At 34.5% G+C, this 24,652-nt stretch overlaps 1 protein-coding gene across 2 annotated transcripts in view; it reads right to left on the bottom strand.

Moving 5' to 3' along the window:
- Mipep (mitochondrial intermediate peptidase) overlaps positions 1-24,652 on the bottom strand; it is a 168,128-nt gene that overhangs the window by 98,172 nt on the left and 45,304 nt on the right. For both annotated transcript variants that reach the window (XM_047554261.1, XM_047554262.1), the window contains exons 11-14: positions 20,286-20,439; positions 18,582-18,659; positions 16,672-16,876; positions 15,191-15,300 (exon numbers count right to left, since the gene is read on the bottom strand). In XM_047554261.1, the coding sequence (XP_047410217.1) occupies positions 15,191-15,300; positions 16,672-16,876; positions 18,582-18,659; positions 20,286-20,439 (547 nt within the window). The remainder of the gene's footprint in view (positions 1-15,190; positions 15,301-16,671; positions 16,877-18,581; positions 18,660-20,285; positions 20,440-24,652) is intronic.

Genomic DNA, 24,652 nt, shown 5'->3' with positions numbered 1-24,652 from the left:
TCATTAACCAATCTAACCACATCTTAAATGATACATTTATATGAAGTGCAGTGTAAATTGAAAATTAATTCAAGCTGGCTCTAATTCTAAAAATTCTTTTTTAAAAATCTAGTTTGGTTGTTAGTTGGCTGGAATAAACATATTTCAGCTCATGAAGCAAGAATTATACACTTATTTTCTTAGAAAATATTTCATTTTTAAAATAAAAGAATAATAGATTTAAAACAAAATCAACTTAAATAATGAACTGATTTAAGTTTTATGCAAATTTTTTAAATTATTAGTAAATAAACAATATTAGAAGTTTAAAAAAGATTCAAATTAGAAAAGATTCCTGGTTAAAATATTTTTCTGCAAATTTCATTTTATCAATAAGTCATGATAACCAACATTGAATTAATTCAGGCTATAATTCCAAAAGTGGTTATATCTATAGAATAGTGCAGATGTTTCGTATTGTCTCCTAAACTCAAGATTCTCACATATGATATATACTGAAGAAACAGAAAATGATCACATCTCAGATTACAGGTAATAAGCAACTAGATATAAATGAAAATAAATTTTAAACACTAGAACCTTGGATAATACAGCATTCATTAAAATGAAAATTTACCAAAGTCTGTGGAATTAGAAATAATTATCACCACATAATCAGTTGCATGTTTTACCAGATTCTACTTCAATTTTGATAATTACCAAGAGAGAAAATACCCGCTTACCACTCATCTCTAAATTTAAATATAATTACAAATAATTGCTTAGTTCTTACAATCTGGATACTGCCATACTTATTAAAGATTTTTTAAAATCCTACTAGCATATTAGGAATGCTGTAAACCAAGAATAAAGTTCATATTAAATAATTACATTAAAGAATATACAAAAATGTCAGGTCTGGAGAGCACTTTAGGGTCTATTAAGGATGACAGACCTTAGACCACTGAAATGGTCTCTTCCCATCATCCAGAAATATTTCCATGACCCCTTCTTAGACCTGTCAGTGTAGAACTGATACTATGGTCTGCCTCAAAGCCAACACTGTCTGGATGTGAAACCCATTACTGTGCTTCACTGCAACATAAAGGAAAGAGTATAGATTCTGAAGCCAGACAAAACTAAACCTGACTACTTACCAGCTTAGTGGCTTCGTGTTGGGCAATTTACCGAACTTCTCTAATCTATATCTCCTCATCTGCAAAATGCTAATATTATCTTTTCATGGGATTAGATGAGAATCAAACAAGATAATATATTTTAAAAACTCAAATTTAACATAGAGTAGAAGCTGAAAAAAAAAGGTAGCTGGTGCTACTATTACTACCATCTAATACAATACAGTAATCATTGACTGACAAACTTAATTTACATTTTATTATTCCGTCTACATATTCTGTAAATATAGTCTGTTTTAGATTTATAAATTCTTTGGAGAAAGGAATGATAGCTAAACAGCTCTCTTTCTTTAGCACCTAACTGGTTCCAAATAAGGAATGTACTTTCACAGTTTGTTGTTTACATGTTACATTTCTTTTTATTTATAAAATAGTCACACTAATTTTTTTTTTTTTTCAAGTACTGGGGATTGAACCCAAGGGGGTACTTTACCACTGAGCTAATCCCAGTTCTTTTTATTTTGAGACAGGGTCTCACTAAATTGCAGAGGCTGGCCTCAAACCTGAGATCATCCTCCTTCAGCCTCCTGAGTGGCTCGAAATACGAGTGTGTACCCCAGCACCTGGCTAAAATAGCCACATGTTTTTAACTAAACATATGCACCTCCTCAAATTGCCAAGTTTTAAAGGAGGATAACTTTCTCTAAACTGGTGATTAAGGTTTTTGAAAAAAAAAAGGAAAACTAATTTAATTAGTCTACATTCCATATTTCAATATTTGCTACAAAATGTGGTCATTAACTCATTTTTAAAAAAATATTTTTTCACCTTCAGTACCACTGATTTTCAAATAATGAGTCAGTTTTTCATCTGCAGGCTCCAGTTTGCATTTTCTAAAAGATTGGTACTAATCAAAAAATGTTATGCTTCTGATATTTTAATCAAATATATTTCATGCAATGGGAGTAGATAGTTTGGAACTGCATAGTCTGAAGAGATGTTGACAATAATTCTTAGATATGTTTGTAATGTCTTTTTTTTTTTTCTCAGATTGCCTTCAAGGTGTTTTCTTTTTATTTGGTTTCCAACAATTTGATCACAATGTATATTATTTTTGTCATTTATCTTGCTTGGTTTCTTGAAGTTTCTTGGATCTCTGGTTTGATTTTTATTATTTTTGGAAAATTATCAGCTACTATTCCTTCAAATACTTCTTCCAACTTATTCTCTCTCTCTTCTCCTTTCTGATCCAAATTGCTTATATGTAACACTGTTTGATATTGCCCCAAAGTTCTTAGATACTGTTTTGTTTTCCTCTTTAATCATCTACTCCTTTTCACCCTCTGTATTTCCAATGGGGTAATTTCTATTGGCCTGTCTGTAAGTTCAATGCTTCTTTCATCAGCTGTGTCAAATGTATAGCTATAGACACTGCCACACTTGTTAAAGATTCAAAAGAATTCTAACATATCAAAAATGCTACAAGGGAATGGATCATATGTGAACTGTGGTTTCATTTCTTATATTTTCATTTGACTAAATCAGTTTCCTTCTCTCCTCCCTATCTGTTCACACATGTTCCTCATCTTAGCCACATTAACTTTTTTTTTAAGTACTAGAGATGATATTCTTTAAAAGAGTTATTTCAATATTTGTCTGATAGCTATTGTAATTATCTGCTCTTTTAAATATCCTGATACTGATTCTGTTCCTCGCATCATCTCTGAGCAGAGTGTCAGGGTTCTGCCAGCTCCTGAAGTACCTCCTCTAGGCCTGCACACTGAGGAGGGATCCAACTGGTCTCTCACCCTGCTCCCAGTGCTTTTCACAAGCACCTGAAAGAGGTCTACAGAAAATAGACTGCGTGAGGGCCAACTTCCCCTGTATCAGAGTCTTGAATATTCCAGACTGCTACCCAGTCTACACTTGGCCTACAACAATCTGTTAAAGTGCTATCTGATTCTTCTTACCCCTTGTATGGCAGTCAGACCTGTCACCCAGTGTTCTGCAACAGGCAAGCCAATCTGTGTCTCTTTAGACTCAGACAACTATTTGCCCCGTGACCTCAGCTCTCCATGGGTTCAGGAAGAGTTAGGATTTGATCTGTCTTTTCCTGTACTTAGATTGACATCTGTGCCCTTTGAACTTTCTACGTCCTGGGTGGGTAGAAAAATCCTCAACAGTTCAGATTTTCCTAAGTAATACCATTTGAACTTTTAGTTTCCACAGGAGAAAAAAAACAAAGGTAACAAAACTATATAAAGAGTGCACCAACCCTTTAAGTCAAGAATCAGACATTATTAAACACTATTATGAAGAAACTTCCAGCGCTTCAGCATTTATGATAAGACAGCATGCTTTAGTACTGTCAAGCAAGGGAGTCAACAGGTTTTAGCCAAAAGAAAGTTCACTCAACAAATATTTGCTGACTGACAGTCCATTATGTGACTGATACAGTTGGTAAATGAGTGAACAAAACAGATAAAAATTCCGGTTCTCAAGGAATGTATATCCTAGCGGACCTTGTTATTTTTCAAAATCTTATTGGGAAAAAAAAAAAAAAAACACTTTTGGCTGGGTGTGCTGGCACACACCTGTAATCCCAGCGGCTCAGGAGGCTGATACAGGAGGATTGAGCGTTCAAAGCCAGGCTCAGCAAAAGGCAGGCATTAAGTAACTCAGTGAGACCCTATCTCTAAATAAAATACAAAATAGGGCTGAGGATATGGCTGAGGGGTTGAGTGCCCCTGAATTCAACCCCCAGAACCCCCCTCAAAAAAAGGTACTTTTAGTATGTTAGTTCCTATAGGATCAAAGAACAAAAAGAGAGGATTTAAGCTCCTATATCCTCTAGGGCTTGACTTTTTGACCATAAGTATCAAACTGTACTAATTACAATGATGTTTAAATATACAAACTTTATTCATTTTAAGTTAATTTGTGAGAATTTTACACATTAATTTAAATAACAGCAATGGTCAACAAATGGCAATGAGGGTTAGAAATGCATGTAATATACTTTCAAAGGAAATAAAATGGTAAAATGCCAAAATGTAAATATGCTAAAAGTACCAACTAACTATTCATCTATTCGTTCAATAAAATTCTTAGTATAAGCTACTATTCTAGGTTCTTGAGAAAAATAACTGAAGTCTCTCTTTAATCAAACTCTACTGAAGTTCCTCCCAACTCTTCTCAGATTAGGTCCTGACTCAGGACTCCACATTCATTTAAGCTTTGTCCAGTTTTAGAAGAGTCCTATTAAGTCAATGTATAAGACTCTTTTCTGTTGCTGTAACAAAATAGTTGATGCTAGGTATTTTATAAAGAAATCTGGTTTATTTAGGTAACAGAGCTAAAAGAGTCTGAAAGTCCAAGATTAGGCAGCTCCATCTGATTGGCCTCTGGTGAAGGCCTCTTGGCAGATGGCACAACAATGGTGAGAGTGGGTGCGGAAGAGAATATATGGTAAGACAGGAAGCCAGAGACAGGCCAGGCTTGCTTTTTTATGACAACCTTCTCTCACAGGAATTAACCAGGGTCCTGTAAAACTCTGTTAATCCTTTTCTGGGGCAGTACCCACAAAGACCTAACTACCTTCCACAAGTACCACTGCCTCAACACTGCTGTGTTGGTACCAAGCTTCCAACACACAAACCTATGAGGGACACACTCAAATCATATCCAAGTCATAGCAGTCAATTTATCCAGAATCTCAAAATCTGATCGTCTTCAGTATGTCATGAGGTTCCTCTTCATTTGCACCATCACCCCAGTGATGTCTGATCACTCTTGTGTGCTGTCACCAAGCATTCTGTTAAGTCTGTTTAGCTAGAATCCTCTTTAATGTCTCATTTTTCCTCTCAGGAATTTCTTATTCATTGACCTCCCTACCTTGCCCCTTAATTGTAAGTCCCTACTTTTCTTTGTTATATTCAGAGTTGAGCAGGATCTATCTACCTTACCATAAAACCCCAGCGTAAATGGTCCCTTTGTATGAAGTCTGCCTTACTGTTCATTTTTTTCTTTTTTCTTTTTTTTTTTAATGCCAGAACAAAATTATGGTAAAAATGGAGAAATGAAAGACCATAAAACCGACCCTTTCTCAAGTCAAGAAGGTAAAGTCTGGTTTCTTGCTCAGAATCACAAAATTCATTTGACCTAAATATGAATTATAAGAATAATAACTATCCAACTCTATGAAGCTTAAAGTCAAGTAGAGACCAGCAGCATCAGCATCTATGGGAACTTCTTAGACAAGACCTTGGCCCCATCTAACATCCACTAAATTAGAAAGCTATGTTTTGACCAGAGTCCCAAGCAATTTCATGTATGGTCAAGTTTGAGATGATCTGACTAAGAAAACCAGAACTACCACAATGACCTAAAAAACAAAGATAAGCAAAATGAAATAATTTGAATCCACAAATAGAAAAACTGTCCATAGAAGATAGCAATGTGTGAAAGAAAGGGGATAGGACCTGTCTTGGGTTTTCTATTGCTACTCATTTGCAAGGAAGTCTTCCCGTATCCTGTTTTCTCATTTGTAAAATGAGAATAAATATACCTCTGAACCCAATCAGCCAAAGACTGAAGTAACGATTACTTAATCAACTTTTGTATTAATTCAACAGAAGAAATTCAGGTCCCTGCACCTAAAACATCTGGCTACTTAAAGTCTGTCATAGCTTGGGTGACTACATGTGGATATGGGTCCAACAGTCCTAGATTAAGACCACTCACTGCCTGTCTTTGTGTGATTAGTAATAGTGTCCTATTCCTTTTTTAATGTGTTCTGTCTTGGGTGATGGATCACATTGTCACCTAATAATAACTATCTTACTGAGCTCTTCATATGAATGCTAAGCACTGTGCCAGTTGACCGCAGCCTACACTTTACTGCTTTACAAAGAGAGGAACTAGTTGACTTGGGACAAACAAAACCTACAATGTTGGTTGATCATACATATAAACAAAAACATTGAAACAATAAATAATAGATTTTCTAGTAAATCAACAGAGCACATTATTTTGGGAAGATTTTGGGGACTAGGGATTGAACCCAGAGGTGCTTAACCACTGAGTCACATCTCCTCCCCCTTGTTGTTGTTGTTTTTGAGACAGGGCCTCACTAAGTTGTTTAAGGCCTCGCTGAGTTGCTGAGGCTGTCCTTAAACTTGTGATCTCCTGCCCCACACTCTGGAGTTGCTGGGATTACAAGAGTGCATACCAAACCCAGGTAGAGAAGACTTTAGAAATAACATCAGAAAAAACAAATGCTTTAACAAACTTGGCACCACTTGAATTCTCTGAATATTCTGCCGTAAGCTTAACTTGTAAGCATGTAACCTCATAAACTTACCAGACGGTTTCTATTACCTCACAGTATCACTAGTCTAATTTAAATAATCTATGTTAAAAATCTGGCATAATATTCTTACAGAGCCAATCCACTATGATAAAATATCTTGTTGTATTTATGGTTATTTAGAAAATTTATTATTATAGAAGATGCATAAATATTAAAAGTTAAGACATTTTCTGGCATAAATCCTTGTTATGGTAATAATTCAACTCCTTTCTAAAGCAAAGAACTCCTACCATAGATGTCCACTGGGGACATATTGGGTCTAATGATATAAAACTTGCTGAGGCATGGTCACCTAAATTGAGAAAATACTCCAGAGGCACAAAGCCAAGCACCAAAGCTGCCCAGGCTACGAGTCAGCAGCTCCCATTTCCCAGCCTGATTCCATTCTACCCCAAGCTATATGTGACAGCAGGCTCTAAATCTCCACACTTGTATAATGGGAAAATAACTGAATAGCAGAGTGTTTCAACTAGCTGGTTTTGCTATAACCACTAATGTAGATGGAACATAATCAATATATAAAAAATGCTGCCTCGGTCCACAGAGACAATCTTAGGCCTAAGTTCACAGGGAATCATATTTCTTATCACTTACTTAATTGTTGGTGCTATTTTCTAACAAAGTAAGATGATCTGATATTTAAAAAGAACAAAAACCTTTAGAAATGCTTATGTGTTATCATGGGGCCATTGGTAGCTTAAATAAAGCAAGGGCAGATGGCTTTGGGTTCCTAGGGTTGAACATTAAACACTCTGGGGAGGGGGTGGCTCTATGGTAGCGTGTCTAGCTGGCATGAGGCTCTGGGCTTAATCCCTAGCACTAAAATACATAAATAAATAAAATAAATATTCTGATATGTGATAGAGGTCTACTTTCTATTTTTTCTAAAAAAAAAGTTCATAAATACTATGTTTTACAGTTTGCATACATTATTAAATTTGATTAACAAAACTTTTGAAGCAGGTTTGAATGAATTAATTTTTAATTTCTAAATGCTTCATTTTTAAAATATAAATGAGAAGATAGGTGACAAGTTCAGTGACTGGTCTAAGGTCACCTGTGCAAGGTGGTGAGGTCAGGGTCAGATCCATCTCTACCTCCCAGATCAATGCTCTTGTCTAGACAAAACTGAGAAGCATTAAAGCTGAAAAATAAGAAAAATTCCCAAACAGCATACAGCTGCCAAAACTAATCTAGTTCTAGCTACACTGTAATTTTTACCTCAATCCTTACTCATATCTCCTGAAAGAATGACAGGAGAAGATTTATTACAAGTCTGTATGTCTCCTGGGAAATAGATCTTAAGCAATTTTCGCCTTGGGCTGACTTTCAAAACCAAGGCAACAAACTAAATCTTATAATGATGCAGTTCTAAACTCAAAATACTCAAATTTTACTGTTCTAAAAAGAACATTTAAACTAGTTATGGGTCCTGTTATTTTGCAAGACATTCTGTCAGAGGCATAGGTCTTTTCCTAATATATTAAGGGATTTTTAACTAGGAAAAACTCAAAAAAGAAAATGACCACAATGTTATAACATTGATTTGATCGACTCTAACAGAACTTTAAGGAAATTCACATGTGAAACTAATTAATCTACTAACCCCATGTTACCAATTTGTGATCTGGCAAATGAGCTGAATTGCTTAGGTCTTAGTGTCTACACAGAATGGGTAACCATGTACCTACCTCATAGACTACTAGACAGGACTAAATAAGAACAAACATAAAATAATGTAATTTCTGGTATTTGTGGTTTGATAAATATTTTGTGAGAAAGAAAATTAAAACAATAAACGTTTTGGTAATGGCTGATGGACAAAAGTAAACAAAAAAATATCAGGTTCTCTCAAAAACTCAACTAGATGTATTTGGTGATGAGTAATGTGGCTGGGATTTCAAAATTACCGGAAAAAAAGTTTTTAAATAATTATTTAAAGATTAAGAAGTTAACATGGAAGGAAAGAATAGTTCATCAGAATAAAACAAATCTATACTTTTATGCATCTAATAAAACATTCTCAAAATACAGACAACAAAAAGTGGACAGAACTAGGGGGAAATGACATTCATCATCAAGTAGAAGATTTTTACCTCTCATTTTGGTAGGCCAAAAGAGTTATATTTCAAAGATCGAAACAACAGAATTAGAAGGTTAACTTAACAGACCTGGAGGAAATCTCAGACCCAGCAGCTACAAAATAGACAAGCTGCTCAAGTATAGACAGACTACTTCCAAAACACTATTGGCACACGAGGCCATAAACAAACATCAATGAACAGCAAAGAATCAATGAGATAAATTAATTAGATATCAATAACAAAAAGATAAATATATCCCCTGTGAAGGTTCAAAATATTTAAACTATGTTTCTAAACAAATCCTTGGTTAAAACTGCAGTGAAAATCAGAACATTATAAATACTTTGTAATAACATCATAGAATACAGCTAAAATCATGAAAATCATAAAATCTAAAGTTTATAGCATTAAAATTTAGTAGCACATGTCTGTAATACCAGTGACTCAGGAGGTTGAGGCCAACCTGGGCAATTTAGCAAAATCTTGTCTCAAAATTAAAAAAAAAAAAAAAAAAATTAAAAACAGGCTGGAGATGTATGTATTTGAGTGGTAGAATGCCTTCAGTTCCATCCCCAATACCAAAATAGAAAAAAAAAAATGCATATGTTAAATAAGACTAACAATTTAGCTAAATGTTTACCTAAAGAAATCAGGGAGGGGGAAAGAACAAGAAAGGAGAAAGAAGAGAGTAATAACAAAAGCGAAAATTATTAATGAACTAAAACAAACAAAATAGAGAGGACAAAGTTAGTATTAGTTTTCTGAAAATACTAATGAGGCAACCTAACTCAGGCCAACATTAATAGGGGAAAAAAATGAGAAAACAATACTAAGAATGAAAAAGGACATAATTACAGATTTAATAGTCTTTGAAAGTTAAAAGAATACTATAAATAACTTTATGCCAATAAACTAAAGAACTCAGATTAAATGAATAAATTTCTAGAAAATTATAACTTAGCAAAGCTTAGTAAGAAGAAAAGAAGGCCCAAAGAGTCATATGACTATAAAAGAATCAGTCATTTTAAAAACTATTCCCACAGAGAAAATAACAAACTGTGAATAGTTTTATGGATCAATTCTGACAAAGTCTGAAGGAAAAGATGATTATAATTTTATAAAAAAATACTTGTAGAGAATGGAAAAAGAAGAACGCACACCAACTCATTTTATGAAATTGTATGTCAATGAAGAACAATAGGACAAAGAAAAATCATTAGCTGGTCTCTCTCACAAATGCAAAAATGCTCTACACACAACATATTAGCAAACATTGACTCTATAATAAAAAAATCATAAAAATTTAGGAAGAAGGTTGCTTAATCCTAGAATTCAAAGGTAGTTTAATGTTTAACATTTATATTCACAACATTAGAAGATTAAAGGAAAAGAACAATCCAGTACCTCAAAAGATGCAGGAAAAATCTGATTGATAAAATGTAATACTCATTAATGATTTAAATATTTTTTTTAAACTTGCGAAGTGAAAATAGGAAGGAATTTTCTTTTTCTGGCATCACCACCAAATCTATAGCAGGTACCTTTCTTTATAATAAAACATTAGAAACATCTCCTTTAAATATCAAGATCAAGACCAATAGAGGAAGGGTAGTTAAGAGGGAGCGGGGAAAAGGAGAGGGTTTGGGGAAGTACTGGGGAATGAGATCTACCAAATTATGCTATGCTATGTCCATGTGCAAATATACCACAATGAATCCTGTGTGTTCCTAGGTGTGTATATGTAATATATATAATTACAGTACACTAATGAAAATAGCAATAATACCAACAGAAGGAAGATAAGTAGAGTACAGCAAGTGGGTAGGAGAGAAAGGGGCAGGGAAAGGAAAGGTGCAGGGAAAGGGAAGATATAGGGGAATGAAATTGATCAAACTATGTTATGTGCATGTACAAATATTGCATAACGAATCCTACTATTATGTATAATTATAATTCATCAATAAATACATGACCAAAAAAAATCAAGATCGAGTCAAGTAGTGTCTATATACAGCTTCAACTCATCACTATATGAGAGGTTCTAGAAAATAGAACTGGACACGAAAAAGAAACAAAAGATAAATGGACTGGAAAGAAAGAATACAACTGTCATTATTCACAACAGAATTAACTGTTAAAAAACTTTAAAAGTTCTATAGACAAATTACAATTCATAAGAAAGTTTAGTAAGGTTGTTGGAAATAAGACCAATATACAATAAAGATAAACTGCATTTTAAAATATCAGCAACAAATACAAAATATAATTTAAAAAAATACTATTTTCAGTGGGATCAAAAGGTAGTACTCTCAGGACTAATTCAATAAAAGTTGAACAAAGCCCTTAGGAAAACACTAAAACTTTATTCAAAGAATTTTTAAAAAACAAGTGAAGAATTATGCCACAGTTATATATTTGAAAATTTAATATTAGGATATATTAGTTCTCTCCAAATTGATCTATAAACAGTGCAATCCCGGGCAAATTCTTATAAAAAAGTTTTCAAGGAAATAGGAAACTTGATTCTAAAATGGATAGGAAAGAACACAAAGGCCCTAGACTAGATAAGAAAATTTTTAAAGAACAAATTGAGGAAGACTTGTCCTATCACATATCAAGGTTTATTATAAAGCTGTAGTAATAAAGACAGTGTGGCACTAGTATGAGACTAGATACTTACACAATGGAATAAAAGAGAAATCCTAGACAGACCACTGCATAGACATGGGTCCTTGGTATCTGACAGATCCCTGGGGAAATGGATGGAGAGCTCAGCTCATCACAACGTGCCGAGGGCAACAGGGGTGTGTGGGGAAAGGTGAGGAGAGTGTGAGTGTGTGTGGAGGGGTTGTGTGAGTCATAACATGGAAAACTGAGGAGAAAAGAGGACAGAGTAGTTGCTACTAGAGAAGGGCAGGATGGATAATCAAGTATCTGGTCTATTCAGAATTTTGGCTAAGCTAATGAAGTTACACAGAGCCCAAAAGTCCTGGGTAGAAATATGGTCTGAAAAAAATGGGATGGGGATAAAACCTCAGAAATATGAAGAAAAGGCAAAAGTATTAGACTCTGACTTATTTTCAGAAATTTACCTAAAACCTGATATGAAAAGATCACAAATCTAAGGTAGGGACAAAGAGATTCTGTGTTAGGAATCAGTATCTGGGGATGGTGAAAAAAGGAAGAGGAAAACTCTGGGTATTCAAATTTTGTGGATGTCAGGGGTAGCCTAGTTTCCCACTAAGTTGCTTAGGGATGGGGTCAAGGGACAGGCTTCAAACTGCAGAATATAGGTGCTTAATATTTTCAATGTTGGACGTAGGGTTTAAGACTATCTCTTTTCCTTACATCCAAGAATGCAATAACTGCAAAGAGCACCTGTGATTTTATAACAGCCTTGGTGGTGGGAGTAACTATGTTGGACTCCTATAGATATAATTCAATGCTCACTCAATAAATGGAAAGAGATGAAAGTCGGAACCAATAAGCACTTAGAAAAGGGACAATGACCTTTTATGTCCTTAAACACCACAGGTCCACTAATGCAGTCATAGGATGAGACTGAGGGGAAGTGCCATCAGATTGTTGATCCATGTTAAGTTTATTATATTTAAAAACCTAAACTGTTATCAAGTGTGTACCACCTCTATACCTAGGCTACTGATTTTAAGATCAGTATATAATAAATGCTACTTCCGCTTTGATGCTTCACCTTGTTGAGACAGTTTTGAATCTCAAATGAGCACCTGGCATGTTTTATCTGTGTGGCACCTGCACATCAGATAAGCATACTTCTAATTCTTCCACCAAAAGGAATTCATTGGCTCCATTATGCTCTAGTTCAGATAAAATGCTTGTACATATTAAAAAAGTACTGATAGGTTATCAGAGGTCTCTGGAATATATCTCACAATGCTAAAAATCTTTCCTGAAATGCAACAGAATAGGAAATTAAGCATAAAGATACAACCCTGTTATTTTTCCTTATGAGTTTAATTGTGTTTATTTACAAAGACATGGATTTTAGGGAATTAACTTCTTATCCTTAAGGCTAGGACTGCCTGTAAAATGAAAAAACTCAAGTCACTTGGTGTATTAATTAATAACAAGAAAAGGCAAGCCCTTTGTGAAGTTTAAAGCATTTATCCAACCATCTCTTGCCTTCAGGCATGCTTTCCCCTCTCCGTGAAATCACGAATTTATTTTAAATTCTTTGGAGACTATGTCTGCAAGTCCCTTAAGGGCACTGGACATGACTTCTGAGTCTGAAAGCTGGATTAATTCAAAGCAGTTTAATTCCTTCTTCCATCTCATCTATACTGAAGTGTATATGGGGCTTTGTATTTTCTTGCAACCATCTAGTTCAAAAATGGATACACTTACTGAAGAATTTAGTAAGAATACAGATACTGAGAAGCTCTCTCCCTTTTTTTTTTTTGGACATTACATCTCCCTCCAAGCAATGACTCTAACCCTTCTTCACTCTTCTGTTTGCTCAGTAAAGAAATGGTAATATTTGGAAATCGACATTAATATCAATAATGAGTTTTGGCCCAAGATTTAATTTCTTTTTTTTTTTTTTATAGTACACTGAAAGGCTTGTAGTGCTTTTGCAGTCATCCTTACATCTGTGTGCCTCTTATACCTGTGTCCTGTGTTCACATGCTCCCCAGATGGCTCCCTTACTAACAAGGCTGGCTAATTTGAGATGCCTCCTGCTTCTCTGAATGGGCAATTTTCCATCTACCTATACTTCAACTATCATTGCTTTGCCATGTGTTTCCACATATTTGCAGTATCCATGTGACTTCTATATTTTTGACTTGTATTACCAATGGCATTCTGGACAATAATGATGTTCACTGATACACCCAGAGCAAGAACTCTACAAATTCCCTCTCAAACTCTTCCAGAGTTCTCTCATGTGAAATCTCCATCTCTGACTTTTCCCAGTCCTTCCTAAGCCTCACTAAGTCTCACAGGGCTGGTGCATCCCGTCCCTCCTTGCCACCCCCACTGCGGTGCACAGTGTGGCCCTCATCATCGCCTGACTGCCATTGCCTTCACTGGAGCTCCACTAAGGGGCAAGTCAGACCACAGGTTCAAAGGTGAAATCCAGCAAAGCTAGTTGCCAAGGGCTGAGGAGAAAATGGGTGGTGGGGCAGAGGCATGAAGAAGTAAGGCAGCAAAGTTCTATAAAAACAATGCTTGAAACTCACTCCAGTGACAAGGGGTAAGCTGGTATTAAAAGGTGTGGGGTTTACACTTCTGTACTATTTGGTCAGGTCTACATAATCCTCAGAGCACCTCTTTGCTTGCTTATGGACAAGTAACTAATTAAATCATAAATATTTCAATTTTACCATCTTAATAACTGAAGTAGATTAAAAGAAAGACTTGATCAGATTAAATACCCAGAAACTCATCCATTATTCTACTGTTGACAATGACAGTTAGAAAGACTCAATTCTACAAAAAGAAATACCACCAAATTATACAATGTATTGGGAGACATAATCAGAACAAGAATCACAAATAAAGGTGGGTTAGGTCCTTTTTTTGTACTAGGCAAGCTAGGGTCGAGACTCAAAGATGAATAATATAATTTACTCTTGCAATAAGGAGGTACACTGAGGCAGGGAAACACCACCTAATGTAATACTATATAATCAAAGGTCTTAGAGAAGAGAAAGAATATATTTTCTAATGTAAGTGGCATAATGTTGATAGTTATATTACAGCTAACTTACCACAAGGTATCTCCCATTTTAATTTAAAAGCCTTTAAAATTACAATGCTCCATTGAAATACAAACCTCAAAATTAAGGGATTTTCAGACTTAGCATTATATAGATAAAAAAGATGCTAAGGATACCAGGAAAATATGCACAACATAAAACTGAGGCCAAGAAAACGAACATTTAGAAACAAAGCCTCTTTGAAGTGAGCCGGGATCAACGGGATCAAGTGCTCTACCATGCAAATTCCTGCATCCTTATTTGGAAAACAGGACACAGCACTTTCCTTGAGGGGCAATGTACTAAATAGTAGACAACTTGGCACATAATAAGGGGTAGCTATGTTTTTACATATGACTATATGCTAGAACTTTGAGTCTATAGTCCAAGGGGAAAAAAGGGAATCAGAAAGAAAATCAAAACAATAAAAGGAATCTGGTACTGGGAGAGGGTAATAGAGTTCTGAAAAAGTACCCAGCATTCAAAATTATCCAGCCAGTCATCACAATCATAAAAGCCAATCACCACAACCCAAAAAAGAAGATGACCTATATCAGTTGATATCCCTTTATCTAAAACACTGGGACCAGGAGTATTTCAGATTTTGGATTTTTTGCACATGCCATATGAGGTATCTTGGGGATGAGACCCAAATCTAAGCAGAAAATTCATTTACTTTTCACAAACACCTTACCTTATACACAGACTGAAGTTAATTCTACATACATTTAGTGCACCGGCATTTTGACTATGACTGTGCACATGAGGTCAGGGATAAAATTTTCCATTTGTGGCATCATGTAAACACTCAAAATATTTTGGATATGGAAGCACTTTGGATTTAGACTTTTTGGATTAAGGATGCTCAAGTTGAATGAGTACCTGCCCAGTCTGATAATGTCTGGCAAACTGGTTAACCACTCGATAATCATTTGAAAAGTACTCCATCAGAATAGATGGAACCTCCGCAAAATCAGTGGGGCATCTGGTCCCTAAAATGGGAAAGAAAGGAAAATATTTGGTATAAGTCAAATCAACATATTTATCTTGCTTTTTTATGTATAGTTTTAAAACTTTTATTTGTATTTCTGATGAACTATGATAAGTTTTAATTCATTAAATCAATATTTTACTTCTATAAAATTATTGTACATATTTGCAGAAAAGTTTATAATAATCCTATATATTTTTCTTTATATCAAAAGTATAACCAAATATTTGCACAGCTGCTGAAACACCTTATAAAGCAACAGCTCACACCCTCTACAAACAAACCTGTCTTTTGCTATGCTGGTTACATTTGAAATACAAATTAAAACATTCTTACAATTAATATATCATTTATATTTTAATTCACTGAATTCCATTACCAAACGTTTTTATGCTTTATTTGTTTTAAAAGTACTTTATCCAACCTTTCTATTGCTTTTTGTAATGAAGTCATTCCTCAGTGAAGAAAAATCAATATTTTAAACTCAAAATTATTTAAAGCAACAAATCCTGTAAGAACTTTTTGGTGACAATTTATGATTCTGTTCCGTCTGCCTATATAGTCTTTTCAACTATCTTTTCCTTGCCCAAATACTGCATGTATAAAGTTGGTTAATAAGTAATGTGTGCCAACAATTTCCCAGGTGGTCAAATGCTGACTACTTATGGGAGTGAGTTAAGAACTAGAGATAAAACAACTAACAGGAACGTCTAGAATATCATTAAATATTGTCACATGTCAACATAAAAAACTAACAAAACAGAACTGTCATTCTATATAGAAGATAGTACAAGAAAAATTAAAAACACTTTATTGTACTTTTTAAACATGCCTTATTTTGTTTTTTAACAAAAGTTTATTTTAGATAAAGAGAGGCAACAGTCATTCATTTATTCACTCACTGACTTTGTGCTAGATACTAAGGAGATACATAAGCATTTCTCTTTCCCTCTCCCTCTATCACACACATACACAATATACTCACAAAGCTACAAACTTAAATTCCAAGTAAAACACTAGAATATGGAAAAAGGTACAAATTCAAAAGATAGGCAATGGAGACTTACTCCCTGGTGAGAGCAGTTAGCAAAGGTGGAAAAAAGCATAAAAGGGTCAGGCTGTATAACAATATGCATTAATGTATGTATGCATGTATGGAAATGTAAAATAAACCACATTATCTTGTACAGTTAATATATAACTAATAAGTATAATTTTTTATAAGGTGAAAAATTTAATAAGATGAGGCAATCTGAGATAAAGAACGTTATTAAATGATCACATTTTCCAAATAGCAAGCCCTTTTTCTAATTAAGAAAAATATTCATTTTTTAAAGGATTATTTTAAATGAAAGTTCTCTTCAGAACTCACCAGTGACATGCTGGTACCGAGTTCGTCCCAGCATAGAATGCATGGCATGCCCCATTTCATGGAAAAGATTTTCCATCATTCCAGGAGTTAACAAGGTGGGTGAGTTCCTTGAGGAATGGGGAAGATTCAGCATAAGAACTACAACTGGGAGCTGATAGTCTCCATCTTCTTTTAACCTGCCTCCTCGAATTGTAAAATGGCAATCCTTTAAGAATCAGAAAACATACAATGAAGTGAAAGTATTAGGCAATCTAAAAAGTAAGAAAAGTCATCATACTATTATATTCATTAATTTAAAACTACACTGAAATGTAAGTTCAAACTTTAATTTATTCTATTTGTATTCTGTATATTTATGATTTCTTTTTTTTTTTGGCGGTGCTGGGGATCGAACCCAGGGCTTTGTGCTTGCGAGGCGAGCACTCTACCAACTGAGCTATATCCCCAGCCCCTATTCTGTATATTTAAAGACACCTTTTCTTGACATTTTTTATTCTGCTAAGATTTTAATTCTTTAAAGCACCAACAATACATTGAGCTTGTATTGACTGATTCATTCATCCAGTTAAAAACACACATTGAACTGATACTGTGCCAGAAGTAGGAAACAAGTCATCAGAGAGCTTAGATCCACACCCTCATGGTGTTCTCAAGTAACTAGGAAGGGACAGACAAGAACTGCTGGGGAAAGGGACGCTAACACTGAGTCCCTACTATGTGTCAAACAATGAACTAGGGAGTACTTACCATGTCTGCTGTTTTTATCACTCAGAAGTGAGGGCCCTAAATGATTCTGAGGTAAGAAATTTGGAGGAACTTCCTCTGCTGTAGGCACCACATTGAGATTCACACACTCTATCACTTATTCCTCACAACCACCCCACAAGGCAGTTATGTCACTTTTGAGGTGGGTAAATTGAGTCTTGTAAATGTTAAGGAACATGTTCAAAGACACCAAACTAGAAACACTACATCTCAGATCTGAATCCTATATGCTAGGAGACAGGACTGTTAATCACTAAACTGAAGTTTCCACCACCTATTTGGACAAAGACCAAGTACACAGGAATCAGAGCCTCTAGTCTCATCCCCACTTTGACACTTACTAGCCAAATCATCTTGGAAAGTGATCTGCCTCTATAAGTCTCACTTGTCTCTAGAATTTAGAAGAGTATTTTGTCACATCCCAGAGTGGTCATCCAGGTTTCCTAAATTCACATCTGTGAAATGCCTTAGTAATTGTGAATCACTGTTCAATGTCAGGTACCATTTTTTCTATTTTAACTGATAATCTCATTTCTTGACATCTCTCATCAAGTTGCATAAACTGCTGAAGCTGACTGATTGGCAAATTTGGTATAGCTAAAGGAAAGGAAATGAGCCTCACATATTCCATATAATGAGCTAACTGGTGGGTAAGATCTCCACGTGGATATATGTTCTGAAATTTTAAATTAGGTTCACTGTGAAGCATGGAGAGGAGATGAAAACTGGGGCTCCAGTCAATACTTAGATTCAAACCCCAAAACTTTCAGTTGTGAGTCTCTAGGTAAATACAGAACCTTTCTGGCCTTAATTTCCTCATAATATTAGAGCTTAGTTCAAAAGGCTGAAGTGAACATTAATAGGTGTTATATATATAAAAGGTTCCACGTGTTGGTTGGCACAAATAAGGGCATGTAAAATGTCAGTCTGCATTAGTATCATCATGAATATCATGTTCCAGATAAAAGTAACAAATACAAATCTATGCAATTATTTCTATAACCTTTATTATTTTCAAACACTATCCTATTTTCAAATTTATATATTTAGTAACTATCATGTCTTTTAAATATTATGAAACTATAAAAATGATACATAAAGTTCGCATGGATACAAATAAACTAATCTCTGTTAAGAAAGATCACCTGATGTGGTTTGTCTGCTCGCTGGAAAAAATCACAGTAAACGTACCCCAACAATCCTTCGGATTCGTGAACGACAGCCTAGAAAACAATTTTAAATTTAGTGGTAAATGGGCCCATCAGAAACTCTAACTAAGTGGGAAAATATGTCTAACACAAGAGCCTATATATTAAACATCCATAGTCACAAATACTGACATTTTACTTCCCAAATCCCACATGACCACAAGGTAGATTCTCTCTTCCCTCATCCTCTTTTGCTCCATCTCTCAAATAGTTTTGATTTGAAAATTCTGTATCTAGGAGAAAAACATTCTCTTCATGGGAACCCTTTGTTCTAACTGCCCATCCTCTATAATATTTGTACCAACCATGGTTCTTCACAGATGATTTCACAACCCACTCTCAGGAGTTGGGAAGAAATGCTGGCTGGACAATTTTAGTAGCAAAATTATTTTTGCTAACTACGTAAGTGTGTGTGAATTATAATCTTTGGAATGAAAAACGAGAAGATGCAGCTCTCAGCTTCAGTTGAAAATCAGTAATACTTTGTTATTCCCTCTCCAAAAAGGGCCTTACCAAAGAGGGGAGAGACAGCCACTGTCTCCGGCTTGCCTTCTTTTGTTTTGAACTTGATGATTCTATCACAGAGAACCTCAATTTTGTGCTTTAAAATTTCCTGCAAGTAATTATTCATTCATTCATTCAACAAACATCAGAAAGCACCTACTAGGTGCCATGCCTTGATTAAGGCATTTGGGATACAGCAGTGAGCACAACTGGCACAGAGTGCTGCCCCAGTGAGCAGTGAGGCCCACATTGCTTGAAAACCAGGAAGAGCTCCTCATTACTTAAACTTTGTATTTTCAGTCTTCTGTTACCAGTTTTTCTTTTGATTACATTTGTGTGTTTTATCAGTCCAGATCATTTTGGGAGGTTAGTGAAATACAAATGGATATTTAGTAGCTCAGTGATAAAGTGATCAATCCCAATGATTCTCTTTTTCAATCCCCATCATACCTATTCTACACACACAAAACATGGCCTAGAGTCAGAGAGATGACTCACACTGCTAAACAGAGTGAAATAGGTGCAATGAGAAGATCATGCAGGCCAAAAATGAGTAAGGCAACAACAAAGCCTCAGGAACAAATGCCTGGGTCCAGAAAGTCTCAAAATCTGGAAAAAAAAAATGTAAAATATTCACTCCTCAAATTAAGAGGGCCTTAGGAGGAGAAGAACACATTCCAGGTTTTGGTTATTTTCAAAGAGATCAAATAAATCAGAACAAGTATAAAAATTAGTATCTGATGTAGCGATAACCCCTACAATGTGGGAAGGAGTTAGAAAGAAAAGAGGGTTGCAATGGATTTTGGAACTATCCAAAAGAGACACTGCACTGCAGTTAAATAAATGGTAATGACAAATCTTCCTACAGCTTGAATTTGTAAACATATGAAGATATAGATATGAAGATTTAACCTTCCATCAAATTATTCAAATATTTTTGGAGAACTGCTACTATATGTTTAGAACCTCTATAGAGCATCATAATCAAAAGTGGTAGCCGGATTATTTTATGAATCAGATATAAGGTGGGACATCCTCCATCAGGGCAAAGCTAACTTTAAGATGAAACTTCTGTTAACTAAATTACCAAACCAAAGGCGCATAACCGTTGGACTGCACATTAAGTGAGAGGCTTACCAGTTTTCGGACATCTTCACACCACACCTCTCCTTTTGCAGGCTGCTCTGCGTATAATGAAATGCCCAACAGTTTGTTAAACAAAATATTCAGGCCTTCCATGCAAGCTCCAAGGGAGAAAAATGGACAATATAAACTGGGCTCGATATTATACCTAAGAGAAGGAAGAGTTCAACAGCATTTACTTTTCAATTTTTCAAGGTGAATTCAGTTAACTTTTCATTTGATATTTAGGACCATCATGACTAAAAAAAAGGAGGATTCAAAACATAAAGGTATGCAGTTGGTCCACAGTATCCTCAGGTTCCACATCCAAGGATTCAAACAATCTCAATAGAAAATATTCAGAAAAAGAAAAACCGTGTCTTTAGTGTACATATTTTTCCTTGTCATTATTCCCTAAACAATTCAGGATAACAACTATTTACACAGCATTTACATTGTACTACATATTATAAGCAGAGATGATTTAAAGTCTCTTAGAGAATATGCAAAGGTTTTAGGCAAATACTGTCATTTTATATACGTGACTTATGTATCCTGGATTTTCCTATCTGCAAGAATCCTGGAACCAATCCTCAGCAAATACTGAGGAACTACTGTATTTCTATCATTTGAGGGATATTCAGACTCAGTTTTCCTCAGAAGAATGACAGTCCAGTAATTACTAATATTATTAGGAATACAGTAATTGAGGTAGACATTTCATTCCCCAATCTTGATTGTTTTCAGTTTTAGTCTTTCACTGACCTAATTTGGAGTCTGTCTCAATCACCTACACTATACACATTCTTTTATATATATTCATATATAAAACATGACCAGTTTCAATTATAATGGTAAACTTTACTTTATGAAATGTTACATTTTCAAAAAGTATGACATAGCATATAAATATTAAACAAATAAAATCCTGATTCACACAAAGAAAATTTAAAATTCTCATCTGGTAAAATATTTGTTTATGGAAAAAAATGCCTGGAATATAAACAATCAGATTTTAATATATCTATTTTATAGTTGTATGTTTTAAATGCAGGACAATATAACTGGTAAGCTTAATTATTCCTCATCCAAAAATAACCTTTTTATGCACTATATATTTCAACATAAACCAAAGCAGATCCAAAATATGTGATCTGAAATTTTTTTTTGAGTCTTTGAATTAGGCTAAGATATACAAGTACAGCCAAAAAGAATGGCTCTAGACTAATTGTAGATGCTCATTACACTTCCACTTTCTGGATTTAACAAAGTTATATAAACTTATATATAAAATATACAGAAATGAATACTTAGAACTAAATGAATGATTGAATTTCTTGAGTGAACATAAATTGAACAACAAACAAGATTTCAGCTATAAGAAATTCACAAATGTACAACATAATTTCCAATCCATTTTTCATAAAAACAAGATCCTTGTGTTGAAGGAGATATCAGTGGCCCAGTATCCCCACTCCTGGGATCATTCACTTATGCCTGATGTCAACAAAGTAGCTGGCTGGTGGAAGAAAGAGAGGAAGAGTCTTTGTCTCTATGGACTTACAGTGGGGGAGGTGGTGGGGTGAACAGTTCATGTCCTCAGTCAGGAGCAATGGATACAGGTGGTGCTCAATAGTTATTCAGGGAATGAGTAAAAGATCACTGCACAGTAAGAGGAGGGGGTGAGCATGAAGACTTACTTAAAGAGGGCAGAGGAGAACCATGGAGCACTCACAGATAGGAACAAAGGATGAATCAGTGCTATCTGGAAGGGGAGGTGAGGGATGGAAGAGAGGGGTAGTCACGGGAATTCTAGGCAGAAGCAGCAGTGCAACAAAAGCATGATGGCATAAAATAGCCTTGTAACTTCTAGAGATGATGCAGCTCAATGTGACACAGCTCATAATATAGGGATAAATGGAAAATAAGAATGTAGAACACAGGCAGGGCTAGAGAGCAGAGATACAGTGTGCCACCCTGAGGAAGCAGACTGCATTGTGGGCATGTGGTCTGCTCTGTAAACCTTTTGACCCTACCCTTCACCAATGAACTAACTTTTGATATTCAACCTTACTACAAATATTTATAAATTATATGAATGTGATATTGTTCTACTCACTGTGAATTGACATAAGTCAGAAACATAGATCCAAATAAAGGAAAGGCATTAGAGAAGGAATAAATGAAGATACAATCTTTTTTCTTCTTTGATGATCTAACAGATACATTTCTAAATGATTTAACAGTATACTTGTTCATAATCATTTCAAGTTAATACCAATGCTTTTTCTTATTCATAATAATTTCATTTAATGTTTACAAAACTTATACACAGAGCATTATGTAACCTTATGTTCTATACTTAATTTTTTTCTCCAAGATAAATTATATTAATGAAGTTGTATTAATCAAGCTTATTAAAAAATAATAGCAACAATATATTATGTGATTAAGGATAAATTAATTACATGATAGCAGTGTTAAGAATTTTGATTACTTGTGAATATATATTGCAAACTTTAGGGCAAACATTTTAAAAAGTAAAAAGTGAGAGGAGAGAAAAATGGAATTATGTATACTGTTATATTAAAATCATGAAGAAAAATAAACATGAAAGGCAGAAAAAGAGCAGAAGACCAAACCTCCCCAAAAGAGGGGGGAGCAATGAATGATAGCATGTCACAAATGTTTAATGTTAATTCAACTACAGCACTCATCACTTTAAATGTCAATTGCCTAAATTCACCAATTAAAAGAAAGATTTCCTCAGTGGATTGAATTCATATTGTCTATAAAAAATTCATCTATAAAGACAGACACATGGAAAAGGAATATGGAAAGTAACACACATTAAACAACAGTGAAAGCTGACATAGTTACATTAATTTCTGACAGCAGACTTCAGAACAAGGAAAACCATTAAAAAAAGAAGCCTTATATAATGATAAAGGGATCAGTTCTTCAGAGAGTTGTAATAATCCTTCACATGTCTACTCCTAACAACAAAAGCAGAAAAACAAACTAAGTCAGGCTTGGTGGCAAGTGCTTGTAGTCCCAGCACTAGGAAGGCTGAGGCAGAAGAATCTCTTGAGACCAGGAATTCAAAACTTGCCTACATTACATAGAAAGACTTGATCTCAAAAAAAAAAAAAAAAAAAGCAAATAAAAAACAAAAACAAAACAAAAGGTAAAAATGACAGAAATACAAAGAAAAATAGATGCATCCACTAATATAGTTGGACATTTCAACACCTGTACATCAGAAGTGGACAGATCTAGCAGGCAGAAAAATTGGTGAGGATAGAGTGCAAATGAAAGAACCTCAAAATGGAACTCTGTTTTGTGAAAAAATAATTTATTTATCTGTTATGATATTAAATTTGAACAGACTGGTCTTAAAAATTAAAACCATAAGGTCAAATTCAAACCACAGAGAGAAGGAGAATAAACAGAAATAAAATTTAACCATGTATTGCTCTAGCTAGATTAATGTTATCATAAAAGACAACTCTTCAGTTGTCAGATAATAAATATCAATACAAAAATAAAGGAGAACAAAAGAAACTTTATATCTTAAAATCAAACACTTCTTAAGATTATAATCAGCACATAACTTTATTTTTACAGAAAAGAAACACAGTAAAGCTAACAACAACAGTCTGCTATACTAAACTACAACCTAAAAATATTTATTGACTTACCTAATGCCCATGACACCCATATGTGGTAGTCAGGCAAAACTCAAGGAAACAATTTATCTTGGAGAAAAAATAATTAAATATAGAACATAAGGTTACATAACATTCTATGTATAAGTTTTACACACATTAAATGAAATTATTATGAATATGGAAAAGTAATATAAACTCCCTATTTTGAAGAAAATAAAAACTTTGAGGCTGGAGGTGTAGGTCAGTGTTAGAGCACATGCTTAGCACACATGGGTTCAATCCCCAGTACCATCAGAAGAAAGTGGGGGATGACTTCAATCATAGAAAGCAAAAGGCAAAAAGCATATCATCTTTTCCCCGGCTCATTAATTCCAACCCCAGTGGTAACTACTGTTAACAATTTCTTGCATAGCTTTATAGGCAATTTTCTTGTACATATATGGAAGTTAACATATATAAAATTTTTCCACAAACAGAATCATACCTTTCACTCTTATCCTGTAACTTCCTTGTTTAACCTAAAAATATGTAAACCATATGTTTATTTTGTTATTTTGTAGTCCCAGCACTAGGGAGGACTTTATCTTGTTGTCAGTATATAAAGTTCTACCTTGTTCTCTTTGGTTGGTATGGAATCTTCTACAGAAAACTTAAAGAAAAGTTAATGCCATAACTTTTTCTTAAATAAATTTTTATTTATTCACCATCTTT

The sequence above is a fragment of the Sciurus carolinensis genome, chromosome 5 (genome assembly GCF_902686445.1).
Source record: "Sciurus carolinensis chromosome 5, mSciCar1.2, whole genome shotgun sequence".
In the NCBI taxonomy this organism is placed as follows: Eukaryota; Metazoa; Chordata; class Mammalia; order Rodentia; family Sciuridae; genus Sciurus; species Sciurus carolinensis.
Note: the sequence above shows the minus strand (reverse complement) of the source record. Positions and strands in the feature narration are given on the sequence as shown.